The sequence below is a fragment of the Rosa chinensis genome, chromosome 2 (genome assembly GCF_002994745.2).
Source record: "Rosa chinensis cultivar Old Blush chromosome 2, RchiOBHm-V2, whole genome shotgun sequence".
In the NCBI taxonomy this organism is placed as follows: domain Eukaryota; kingdom Viridiplantae; phylum Streptophyta; class Magnoliopsida; order Rosales; family Rosaceae; genus Rosa; species Rosa chinensis.
Genome location: NC_037089.1, coordinates 79,786,031 through 79,798,349, shown reverse-complemented (window position 1 = coordinate 79,798,349; position 12,319 = coordinate 79,786,031). Strand labels below are relative to the sequence as shown.

At 37.8% G+C, this 12,319-nt stretch overlaps 3 protein-coding genes across 3 annotated transcripts; 1 reads left to right on the top strand and 2 right to left on the bottom strand.

Annotated features, from left to right (window-relative positions):
- Positions 1-2,052: 2,052 nt before the first annotated feature.
- Positions 2,053-2,926, bottom strand: LOC112185130 (DEAD-box ATP-dependent RNA helicase 10). Its single transcript, XM_024323343.2, has 5 exons — positions 2,918-2,926; positions 2,685-2,822; positions 2,455-2,566; positions 2,287-2,375; positions 2,053-2,121 (listed from the first exon to the last, which is right to left on the bottom strand). The coding sequence occupies exons 1-5, from the start codon at positions 2,924-2,926 to the stop codon at positions 2,053-2,055; spliced, it is 417 nt and encodes a 138-aa protein (XP_024179111.2).
- A 1,610-nt stretch (positions 2,927-4,536) lies between these two features.
- Positions 4,537-6,729, bottom strand: LOC112188365 (U3 small nucleolar ribonucleoprotein protein IMP3). The gene is made up of 5 exons (XM_024327465.2): positions 6,581-6,729; positions 6,304-6,478; positions 6,072-6,179; positions 5,196-5,270; positions 4,537-4,920 (listed from the first exon to the last, which is right to left on the bottom strand). Exons 2-5 carry the CDS (start codon positions 6,435-6,437, stop codon positions 4,689-4,691), a joined length of 549 nt encoding a protein of 182 aa, XP_024183233.1. The 5' UTR covers positions 6,438-6,478; positions 6,581-6,729; the 3' UTR covers positions 4,537-4,688.
- A 2,338-nt stretch (positions 6,730-9,067) lies between these two features.
- On the top strand, positions 9,068-11,892 carry LOC112188424 (rhamnogalacturonan I rhamnosyltransferase 1). Its single transcript, XM_024327542.2, has 8 exons — positions 9,068-9,824; positions 9,911-9,978; positions 10,078-10,163; positions 10,255-10,408; positions 10,492-10,781; positions 10,865-11,069; positions 11,164-11,321; positions 11,409-11,892. Exons 1-8 carry the CDS (start codon positions 9,530-9,532, stop codon positions 11,653-11,655), a joined length of 1,503 nt encoding a protein of 500 aa, XP_024183310.1. The 5' UTR covers positions 9,068-9,529; the 3' UTR covers positions 11,656-11,892.
- Positions 11,893-12,319: the final 427 nt, after the last annotated feature.

The following is a 12,319-nucleotide window of genomic DNA, read 5'->3' as shown; positions in this document are numbered from 1 at the left end:
CCTCTATAGTGAGATTGATATCTTCACCATCTTCTTCTTCTTCTTCTTCTTCTTCTTCTTCTTCTTCTACAAGGTATACTTCTTGCTCCCTCAGGTCCCTGTATGCCCTGTATCTTGCAGCTAGTTGCTCGCTTGCCTTATATTGCTTGAACCAATGCTCATTTGATCCACATCGATGACACATATCATTGTGGTTGCCTCCCTTCAATTGAGGTGCACGTTGTGGGCGTTCCCTATGAGGGTCGGTGCCACCACCAAGGGCCATGGCGCCACCACCACGGCCAGGGATACCACGACCCCCTCTCCCACATGTGGCATTGCCACCACGTGTATCCGTACCAAACTTGTGGTTTCCTTCCTGGTTAGGGCGGTTATATGGACTCATACGTCCCTCATGTCCCTTATTCTTAGGGTTCCGCTCCTTACGCCCTCATTTGGGTGCATTATATTTCGCCTCATGAACGCTTTTAGTTCCAATGGGCCTTGAATTATAATTCATCACGAGTATGTTATCATGTTTCTCAGCTACAGATCATTGATAAGCTGATGAAACCTCGTGATCCGTCCAGCATTGACCTCGGTACGATATTGCTTTGATACCACAATGGCTAAAACGGGGAAGGTGAAGAGAGTTTTCTCCATCAGCTCTTGCTCTGTGATAGGTTGTCCACAAAATCTTAACATGGATTGTAGGCGAAGAGCTTCTAAATTATATTCAGCAACAGAATTAAAGTCAGCAAAGCGCAGATTGTTCCATTGAACCTTCAAGTCAGGGAGGAAGGAATCTTGGACATTGCCAAAGCGCTCTTCTAGCGCTCTTGCATCCTTGATCGACATATACTCCAATCTGAGTGCTTTGTCCATATGACGTTGCATCAAGATAACTGTTTGAGCATGCTTTGTAGGTGTTCGTGTGAACACGAGATCCGGGTTAGGTTCCTGGATTATGGGTAATATTCCCTTTGAAGTGAGGTGGTTCTCAACATCGGTTACCCATCTATGGTAATCCGAGCCTGTTGAGTCAAGCATGAGAAAGTCGAGTCTTGGTTCATTTGACATCCTGAACATAAGAAGAGAAGATATATTAGTTTCAGAGCTAAACTTCCACGAAAACTAAAATAAGATTTCCGAGCTATGCTACCAAGAAATCAATTTCCAAGAATATTTGGATTAGACCAAACAATGATGTTTTAATATGGTCATAATGTGGACGCTCTTAGTCTGAATATTATGAACGCTCTTAGTTCATTGATTACGAACGCTCTTAGTTCGTTTAATTATGAACACTCTTAGTTCATTAGTTACGAACGTTCTTAGTTCGTTAAGCATGAATCCCCACAATTCCGCTTTGTTAAATACTCATAACCATGTTCATTCATTTCAAAATTCTGCAGAAAATAAAAGGAATTTAAAATACAAGCTAGAAAGCAGCAACTTTAATGACAAAAAATTACGTGATGATTTGGGGCATGAGAACACGCGCGTGTTGGAGCAGGAGTGTTTTGGGGTAGCAGCAATAAGTGGCAGCTTCTGCGATTGGCGGTAGTAGCAGCAGGTGGTGTGCACGGACGCAAGCAGTAGCAACAAGTGCACGGGGAAGCAGCAGGCTGCGGAGGCTTCGAGGCTGGTCGCTAGGGTGCGCGGGCATGGCAGGGAGCGCGGGGCGCGTACAGGGCAGCAGCGAGGATGATGGCTAGCACGGGCTAGGTGCTTGCGGTAGGAGCTGTAGCACAGGAAAGAAGGGTTGCACGGACTGCAAGGCTTGCGGCAGCAGTGTAGGCAGCTAAGGTTGAGAGATGCGGCAGTTTAGGGTTTTTTTTTTTTTTTTTTAGGCTAGGGTTAGGGATCGTGCTGATAACGTGTTATAGGAAAAATAAAATTGCAGAGAGAATTGTGTGCGTATAATTGATAATAGGAGCCCTTTAAATAGGAAATTATAGAGTACATAAAAAGTAATAGAATCCGAACATAACTAGGTATCTAGAGCATTCTCCTATTACAACTCAATGACTAAACCCTAGTTTGAAGAGGCACACATTATGTCGACATCCTTCAACAAAGACTACTTTTCAATATCCTCTTCACCATCCTTTCTTTCTTGTCTCCACTTCCGCTTGTTTTCTGTAAATATCAAATGTAGATCATATCAACTAACAATGAAAACACCGAATAATTTGTAGCCTAATAAAAAACAAAATTAAAATGTATATCAACTTAAGTAATTGGGAAACCCCAATTGTTAATAATGAAGAGCAAGTAAACCAAATTGGGATGAACATTACGTACTGATTCGGCCAATATTTTGGCTTCTTTGACAGGTTCAAGAAATTGTAGGACTTCCTCTTCTTGAGCAGGAAATTCAGGTAACTCTTTGCCTGGACATTAAACAAACAGTAAGAATTCTAAACACTCTCCTTTTGTGTCTCACAACACAGACATGGAAACTGTGCTTACCGATAAGCTTCTCTATCTTCGTATACCACTCCAATTCATACTGATTTACTAGAGAGATTGCAACTCCAGATCGTCCGTCACAAGCGGTTCGTCCTATTCGATAGACATAGTACTGCATATCGAGGCGTAAAGAGCAACAATTCAACAGAAATATATCAACAATATAAAGCAAAAAATATCAATGGCCTACGAAGCCACAAATAGCAAACAAAAAGGCAAGACGGACTAACCTGAGGATTTGAGGGGATGTCATAACTAATAATAATATCGACTGATGGAATATCCAAATCTCTAATTGCTATATCTGTGCAGATAAGTACATTAAACTGTCCAGCTTTGAACATACCTGAGGCAAGAAGTCTTTGCGACTGCCAGAAAAATAATACAAGTTAGGTTAGATGAACTCCAGAGTACGAATAAAATATAACCCACAAGAACTTCCAGTTAACTAAATGTAGTATACCTCTTCCATATGTCCAGTAATTGGGATAGCCCTTATGCCAAGATATTGAAGCATTAAAGCCAATCTGCATACATCTGGTGAACGAGCAAAAACAATTGCTGTAGATTGGCGCTTCTCAGTAAGAATATATACCAGATAGCAATCCTGTATGCACAAAATCCTTGTGAATTTATATAATCATACCAAATGGGGAAAAAATTACTGGCAAGAACTCCATGTAAAAAGCCAAGTGCAGGTCACGATCGATTATATGGATCTTAATTCAGAAAGACTATTTAGATTTGTTAATCATAGAGTTAGACTAAATAAATAAATAAATCAACTGCAGATGTAAAGGCTATATACTAAAGTTTTCCTGATCCAAGCAGGAAAACAATACTGCAGTCTGCAGATAGTTAAGCATAAAGAATTTTCAATCCCCTCTTTAAAAAGCCAATTTAAGTTCATGTACTCGTCAAAACGAAAGGACAGCTATTTTCCAACACATGAATGCATAACATTCAAAATGAGTAGAGGCAGTTAAAAAGTAAATAACATCTAAAGTTATGATCGGAGGAAACCTTGTACTTGTCCGGCAGAAAACGAAACTGCTGCTTAAGGGTGTTAACCTCCTCCTCCTCTCTTTCGACAGCGTCCATCTCAATCCCTGATTTGGCTAATTAAACTCACTTGCAGCAGCGGCGCGTGGTCGTGGAGATTATTGGCTTTGGCGGTTAGGGCTTTCGTTAGCTCACTCCTTGTATTTATAAGGTCCTTCTTAAAAAAAAAAGTATTTAGTTATATGGCGGCTTAAAAGACAATGAAAGAAACGAATAGCTAGGGTTTTTGTGGACTCTTCGGTTCGCACTTTTTATTGTGTAACTGGCTTTTTATGCATTTTAACTTGTTAGGCATTAATTGCTAATTTTGGGGCTCCAAAAATATTACTATAACTTAGTTTAGCGAGACTTCTTACAATGTTGTTTGCCATTCCAATCAATCCTAGAACTTTATCTGAAATTTTTTTCTTTTGTCCAAAATCATGAATATATTTCACTAAAATTGTGGACTATAGCACACGATTTTTTGATAAAATTGCTCGTGCTTATTTTCTCACCAAAATATTCTCACTATCAAATCATGATTTTTTAAGCAATCCTAATACTGACGAACCACAAAAATTTTGACCTAGTTTTTTTCTAATGAGTTTTCAAAATCGAAAACCTGAGAAAACCATAAAAAAAAAAATCGGGCCTAAATTTTTAAGGTCAATCACTTGAAGAAGCTCTAACTAATCACGTTTTATTATTATTTATTAGTGGTGAGATAACATGGTGTTGACATATTTAGGCATGCAATCCCCAGGACACCTCCAAATTGCAAAATTATGTCAATGGCCCTTATTTCTTGAAAATCTTCCCGTTCATAATCTCATCATCTTTTTATGTATGATTTATACAACGTGTTTTCTTTGATGGCCTCAAAATTCCATAAGCTTTTTTTTTTTTTTTTTTCTTGGGTCAATCCTAAATCAGGTGAACTTAAATGTAATTGGCTCACGCCCTACACACCCAAAAAAAAAATTATCACCCATCTATCATTGAATCAAGTCACAAAGGCGCAACTAAACGAATAGTCACTTGAGTTCTCCAAATGTCAGGAGAAAAAAAAAAGTTACTCCATTCAATAAAAGGCGAGGATAAAGTGACAGTACATAAGAATTTCTTTCTTTTCGTGTACCAACAAAAGGGGGCCATATGGGAACCACAAGTTTCCACTATCAGTGATCTCCTCAGTTCATTATATCATAATCATCTAGCTTGTCATTGTACTGCATAACCTTTCTCTTGATCTTGGATGAATCCACCCATGTAATGAAGTCTTCCATATTCCTTGTCACAAGAAATGCCGGGTCAGTAACAGTCTCTGGACCCACTCTGATATGCCCTTGCTCAATATAAGTGACAGCCTCCTTCAGGTGCTCAGCAAACTTCAATCGCACCAAAACAGTTGAAAGCCTTCGTCTACATACACGCACAGAACTCGGTCAGTAAGTTAACAAGAGAGTCGATCTATCTCCAAATTTAAAGAAAATGGGCCTGTCCCCCTTGTATGGAAACCATCAGGATAATACTCTGTTTCTATTTTTTTAGTTTTGTTACCAACTTGTGTTGTGAAAAGTTACATAAGAATCACTCATTTCATAAACAAGGAAAAAAAAAAAGTTTCATAAGAATCACTATGACATTTTCTCTTCAAAGGTAAGGAAGGGAAGCCATGTGAAAGAGCAATTGATTACCTGCAGAAGGATGACACCGACAATTTTTCACACTCTTTCAAGCTCTGCCTGGTCGGTATCACACCAATATTGTACCTGCCATCAACAGAAACCCTTTTAACTATGAATCACTACTTAACGAACCAAGGAAATATTGAATCCTCTTACTAAACTTATACTCACTACTGACTCGCATCAGTGACTGTAATACAAATAGCTTGACTCTAAAGAATGGCCAGCATAGTTACTGGCACTACATTCTATTGATGTATTACCTTAGCCATGTCCAGGTGTAACACAGCATTGCTTTTCTATCTTCTTTGTGTAAATGCACATTTAATTCATATCATTCCAACATAATATCTAGAAAAGACAGTTGCATATAGATTTATAAGCAATTACTTTAGACCTCGATTTTAAAACCTCAAAGCTTATGATTAGTTACACAACCAATACTGCAATGTAACCCATGGAGGGATTCTTGGATACAATTGTATATTATTAGATTCATAGTTAATGCTGCATTGACATTCATGAAGTTGGGCTGTTTGTGATCTAGCATATGAATATGAACCTAACTCTAATCAGAACCACCGCAATTCTACATTGTATATTAGAACTGAACAACATCCAAAGCTATTACAACTTCACAATAGCTACAGTAAGTACCAGTATGCTGCATAGCTAATGTACTATTTAGGTTATCAGTACTTAGAACCCAAACAAGTCTCTTTATATGCACAAAAATGAAAACACTTGAACCTAAGTCAAATTCCTCAATTTCGATATCAATATTACCCTCTACAATAATCCAAACAGAAACACATTTCCGGTATAGTGCTCAATAAACACATGCATTGAAACATAACCTCATTACAACAGAAAAAACAAACTCACAGTTTTTCCAAAAGCTTATCAGTCAATTCAATCCGACTCGGGTCGTTCGGGTTCATCTGTTTCAACATGTTCACCATCTTCTGAGTAGTCCTGCACACACTCGAATACCTGTTCCAAAATTTCAATTTGGGATCAAATTAAACAAAATAGTTCCTCAAAAATTGAAATGACCAACGAAACAAAAAAACACTGCCATGAAAATTACGCAAGTAAATTAGAGAAAGCTAATTACTTTTTGTAATCGTCGCGGCCCGTGACGTAGTAACGTTGCATAACCGTGGCCTCTCTGTGACCTCCTTCTCTCTTCCATGACAAGAAGTCGACTTTCTTCAACAGCTTCTTCTCATGGTACTTGAGCTTCCTCATGGTTGCTCCAAAACCCTAGAATCGGAAAGATTTCCCGGTAACTGAAACAGGGAAGATGAAAATTGTGAGGAATTAACCTAGAAATTAAGCAAATGTTGGAATTGGGTAACAGAAATTGTGAGAAATGAACAAAATTTACTAACCAGAAAAGCGAATTGGAGAGAAGAGAACTCGAGGATTAGAGAAGCGGCGGATTGAGGGGTTTAGGGTTTATAATAGTTAGGGGTATTCGGTGTGATGAGGGGCACAATAAAACTCAGGACTCTCATTAAGGCGATGCCACGTACAAATATTTTGATTGGAGACCCGACCCGCGAAATTTACCACTTAAAATTCTATCAACCCATATACTTGTCTATGGACCTCTTTTTCTTCTTCTTCTTTTTTTTTTTTTTTTTTTTTTTTTGTGTGAAACTGAAACTGAAACCAAAATCGAAACCGATGATTTTTGGAATACGATTGACAATCACAACCTAAGCTAATGAAAACTATTGGTGCCTCAAGTTATGAAAGTCTTAAAGATAAGGGAATTCTTTAATCTGGTTTTGGTAAGTTCCTATTTCAAATTCAAAACCACTAAATGGTGGGTAGTCAATCGAAAATACTTGACATGATTGGAAATAGGCCAATTGGCCAACATGAATTGTTTGCTTTATGTATAGTGCACAAAATACAGAGCTCCAAATAAAAGAAAATTTGTTGAGCTATCACTAACAATGGTCTCAAGTACATTATCACAAGATTGACATTATGTTTTATTGTGTGAAGAGTAAAGTCAACACTATCCTAGTGTCTTCTATGGGATTTCAATAAAGCATATACATTTCCACACTATGCTAGAGTCTGCTATGGGATTGCAATGGCTATGATAAAGCATATACATTTTTTTTTAATAAAAAAATAGAATTAAGTGATATTAGTCATTCAATAGTATTATTCGCGCGAAGCACCTACTTTTTTTAAATGAGAAATGACCACTACACTTGAAAACTCACCGCCCATCTCTTTGTTTCATTATATATTATGTCAATTACATTCTGGGAATTATTACTATGACAATTTACCTAATTACTTGTGTATGCTTGATGAAGAAGACCATGACTTGGATTAGAATGTAATAGCCACATCATAGCTTGAGTGAGCATGACTATTTCGGAGCAAGCAATAAGCACGATGTGACGAGCACGGACTAAACCCTAGTATTGGGTAGCTTTCAGCCTCTCACTCCGTGACTACACTATAGGTGCTTGTGAAAAGGGGAGGAGGACCCTTTATAATATGCTAATTCCATGGTGGGAGTTTATTATTGTTTGCTCAAGACTCATATGGAGGCGCCGCTTAACTTTTGGCAAGGCACAAGTGATGAACATGAACATAAAGTAGTAGCTTAATATTAGTATTATAGTTTTGAATTTCCCTTTCAACTGATATGAAAACTAAAGCGATAATCATTGTAGTCGAGTTAATTTCGATTATTTGAACAAACTTGCAAGAATTGGACCATTTTTACTTGCAACTTTCCAAGTCGTGGTGAGAGCATCCTAATTTTCTCAAAATGACCCTACAATTGACGCATCTATCATTTGGCAGGCCAAAAGATCCTTGATCTCGATGACTTTAATGGTTGTTTATCTCTATTGCAATTTCTTATTGGAGAGACCAAGATATCCGAGACTCTCAAGTTGTTCTGTCAACAATGGACTCATAAAATCACGGGGCAATGGGCATTTGTCACAATTGGAAACTCCAAAACTGCATGTACAAGAATCCTATAAACATGAGCACACTGACGTAGTCAGTGATCACAGACTCGAAAGAAATAAGAACAAGGCATCGGCTACTTCGCCCCTTTTGTAACTGCATCTCTGCAAATCTGCAACCATCTTTCCCTTTGCCAAATAGGAAATAAAGCAAAGAAAAACCTTGAATTCCTCCATTTTTTATGTTGCTTTAGATTAATGAGTGTTGCTGAAACTCAATTAATTTCCATAATAAGTAAAACTTGAGCTGGTGTGATAGGACAGCAATTGGGGGTAGGCAGTACAAGTCTATAACCACTAAACTAGGCTTTCCCCTTCAATTTATAATGGAATGCTGAGCAATAAAATCACAATGCAAACATTGCAACCACTAAATTAGACCAAAATTAATTATTGATTATGTGTCCCTGTCACTAACCTCAACAAAAAGAACCCAAATTAAGAACTGCACTGACCTTTCACCCAAAGGGTAACCTAGTATTACCTTTTTGACACATTTCTCTAGTACTATTTTATCTTCATCTTATACAAATACAAAAGTACTGTTTTTCATAAATTAGTACTATTATGGTTAAATATGAACATCTATGAAATTATTTTGTAATGCATGCTTTCAAGTTCCAATATATTATCCTGATTCTGATTTGGATTTCACTTGGACCCAGATTCTGGTTAATTAAAATTCCAAAAATCCAATTTGCTAATATCCAAACTTTAGGTAACTTTTGTTTGACATCTTCTTATGCTCTATTACCATTAAACCCTGCTGTTTATAGATGCTATATTCCCTCAAGTAAGTTAATGCTCTACAGTATTATAATTTGAGTAATTTCCTTCCATTTTGTTTTTCCTTATAAATGCTGACACATTTAGGCCTTGAGTCCAGCCTTTTTCCTGTTTCAATCTCTCTCTGAATCTAAAGGACCCTTCTTCTCTGTCTTTTCCATCCACATTTCTACAGGAAAAAAACACCAAGTGATTCTTGGGTTGATTTCAGTTTCAAAGATTTGAGTTTTACTATTTTTTTTTCTCCTTCTGGGTATTGATCTGTGAAGCTTGTGCAGCCTTCATACAAGGTGACAAGGTTGGGGTTGGACTTGTATCTGAGAACTGGGTTGTGATTATTTTAGTGCCAGCTTTTTCATCAGAATCAAGAAAGCTTTAATCTTTTTTATTCTTCCGAGGTGTTTCGTCCCTACGTGTTAATCACATTGTCCTGTTCATATATGGCATAAGACTCGGAGCTTGAAGAGTCTCTGACTTTGAATGCTTTTGAGGACATTGAAGAGTTTGGTTTCTGAAAGAGAAGGGCCTTTGTTTTAGTCACCCACAATGTGCAAAGCAGGGGACTTTGAGAGGTGTGATTACAGAACAGAGTGGAAGATGGGATACAAGGTTTTGAGTAATGTAGAGAAATTGAAGAACTCAATTTTCAAGATGAACTCATGGTTGTTGATCATGAGAGCAATTGTGACAGCTTTGGTTTGGGCCTCTGCGGTTCAGTTGATTGGGATTTGGTTGATTAGAGGGCCAAGAGTGTTCAAGGTTTGGCCTCCTTGTAATCAATTAGATTTGCACGTTGCTTCTGAATTGCCGAAGCTTCCAATCCCAGTTTTCCCACCAAAGAGTGAGTTTCAAGCTGGTTCATATTTATTTTTGTTCATTTTTCTTTGAAAAGTTATAGTTCTGACTTCTAAGTTACTTTTGTTTCAGGGGTTTATAAGAATAATGGGTATCTAATGGTTTCTTGCAATGGAGGATTGAATCAAATGCGAGCAGCGGTGGGTTTCTAGCTACTTGATTATGGATTTGTTTTAATAATGCAATTCTGTTTTCTGTCTCCACCATGTTAAATTCCTCATTTTCTGAATTTGGTGTAGATTTGTGATATGGTTGCAATTGCCAGATATTTGAATGTGACTCTTATCGTTCCAGAGCTGGATAAGAACTCATTTTGGGCTGCGAGGTGAGGTTAATTGGTCTATGAATGTTCTCATTGTGTATGATCTTATTGAGGATAAGAATGATCCTTAGTTTCTAAGCTTCTTGTTGTGCAGTGAGTTTCAAGACATTTTCGATGTTAATCATTTCATTAGATCATTGAGAGATGAGGTTCGGATACTAAAGAAACTGCCCCCAAAGCTCAACAAGAGAGCAGTATACTCATTGCCACCTGTTAGTTGGTCCAACATTTCCTACTACATTCATCAGGTAAAGAAGCATCTGGCTCATCATCATTTTTAATTTTGAATTTATGACAGCTCTCACTGATTTATGGAGGTTTCTGTGAACAGATCCTACCGCTGGTGCGAAAGTATAAAGTAGTGCATTTGAACAAAACCGATGCTCGAGTGGCTAACAATGGGCTACCCCTTGAGATTCAGAAGTTGAGATGCAGAGTCAATTTCCATGGTCTGAGATTTACTTCCCAGATAGAGGAAACCGGTCGAAAGCTTGTCAGAATTTTAAGAGAAAAAGGCCCTTTTCTGGTGCTTCATCTCAGATATGAAATGGACATGTTGGCATTCTCTGGCTGCAGCCATGGTTGCACCAATGATGAGGTGGAAGAACTCAACACAATGAGGTAAATTACCCATCTTTTATCTTCATCAGTTACATTTTTACTACTTTTACTTATAATTATGGTATCTTTTGGACATTGTTTAGATATGCTAATCCATTGTGGAAGGAAAAAGACATTGATTCTGAAATGAAAAGGGTAGAAGGCTTGTGCCCTCTAACACCAGAGGAAACTGCTCTGGTATTGGTTGCATTAGGTATAGATCACAATGTTCAGATTTATATTGCTGCCGGAGACATATACGGTGGAGATCGAAGAATGGAAGGTTTGAAAGCTGCTTTTCCTAATGTGGTAAGTAGAATTAATGAAGCAGAAGCAACTTTTCCAACAACTATACATAGGTCTCTCGCTCTCGCATAACAATTTGCTTCTCTTTATGGAGCAGGTCAGGAAAGAGACGCTGCTCGAGCCTTCGGAATTGAGGTTCTTCCCAAACCACTCTTCTCAAATGGCAGCATTGGACTACCTTGTGTCTCTGGAGAGTGACATTTTCGTTCCTACATACGATGGAAACATGGCCAAAGTTGTTGAAGGCCATCGCAGGTAATACATTTTCTACAGAATGTTGTGTATCACATGTGCTCTTATCTGACATAGTACATAATCTTCTTGGCATTTTTCAAATTTCAGGTTCTTAGGTTTCAAAAAGACTATTTTACTAGACAGAAGGCTTCTCATTGGTTTGATAGATCAGTTTACTAGTGGATCATTGAGCTGGGATGAGTTCTCTTCCATTGTGAAGGAAGCTCATGCCGATCGGATGGGGAGCCCGAAAAAACGAGTTTCTATTGTTGATAAACCAAAAGAAGAAGACTACTTCTACTCAAATCCACATGAATGTTTGCAACTGTTAGATAAGCCATTGAGAACAACATGATCCCATTCATGCCAAAGTCATGGTTTTCACAGTTCCTGCACTTTGTCATTGAGAATTTATACAGCCAGTGATTGCTTCATGATGTGGTCTAACCACAGAAAGGGATTGGGCTATGTAAATACAAAATTGGGTTGGAGGTGAATATGATAAACTTCAAAGCATTATTTATAAAGTCTTTGATTAATTAAGTCCAAAAATAAGCTTACTGTAAATAAAAGAAATATAGTTGGCCTCTCATAATCTCCCATGTGCATCAATTTTTGCAACAAGTAATATATTCATACTGCTGCTTTATCTTTGAATGAATCTGGTAATGACAAACTAATCATGATCATATCATCTGAATGATGCTTTGTAATGGGCCAGCTTTGAAAAGCTGATAAGCAGGTTTCTGGATATTGGTTTCATGTCAGATTTTATTACATGAATTAGGCATGCCTAAACTAATCAACTATTCCATTTAATTGGGTCAAGCACCATGATGCAATCACTTCTCAACATAAGCGGGCAAGTGACGGATTCAATAAATTTTCTTATTTATGAGATGCAATGAAGAAACAACATGCTATCTATGCCTTGTTTGTCAATTTAACCCCGCATTAGGCTAATCTCTTCAAGAGAATTTCTGGAACACTTTTCCTTAACCCATTCACACTCCTTACTT

What these genes read in the sequence shown, in the direction of transcription:
- LOC112188424 (XM_024327542.2), top strand. Translation starts at nt 9,530, where the DNA reads ATGTGCAAAGCAGGGGACTTTGAGAGGTGTGATTACAGAACAGAGTGG. An exon ending in AAGCTGCTTTTCCTAATGTG is followed by an intron (nt 11,070 to 11,163) that starts GTAAGTAGAATT and finishes TTTATGGAGCAG; the next exon opens with GTCAGGAAAGAGACGCTGCT. An exon ending in GTTGTTGAAGGCCATCGCAG is followed by an intron (nt 11,322 to 11,408) that starts GTAATACATTTT and finishes TTCAAATTTCAG; the next exon opens with GTTCTTAGGTTTCAAAAAGA.
- LOC112188365 (XM_024327465.2), bottom strand. Translation starts at nt 6,437, where the DNA reads ATGAGGAAGCTCAAGTACCATGAGAAGAAGCTGTTGAAGAAAGTCGAC. An exon ending in GGCCGCGACGATTACAAAAA is followed by an intron (nt 6,180 to 6,303) that starts GTAATTAGCTTT and finishes ATTTTGGAACAG; the next exon opens with GTATTCGAGTGTGTGCAGGA. An exon ending in GATAAGCTTTTGGAAAAACT is followed by an intron (nt 5,271 to 6,071) that starts GTGAGTTTGTTT and finishes TGTTGATGGCAG; the next exon opens with GTACAATATTGGTGTGATAC.
- LOC112185130 (XM_024323343.2), bottom strand. An exon ending in GAAGATAGAGAAGCTTATCG is followed by an intron (nt 2,376 to 2,454) that starts GTAAGCACAGTT and finishes TTTAATGTCCAG; the next exon opens with GCAAAGAGTTACCTGAATTT. An exon ending in CCAAAATATTGGCCGAATCA is followed by an intron (nt 2,122 to 2,286) that starts GTACGTAATGTT and finishes TGATATTTACAG; the next exon opens with AAAACAAGCGGAAGTGGAGA.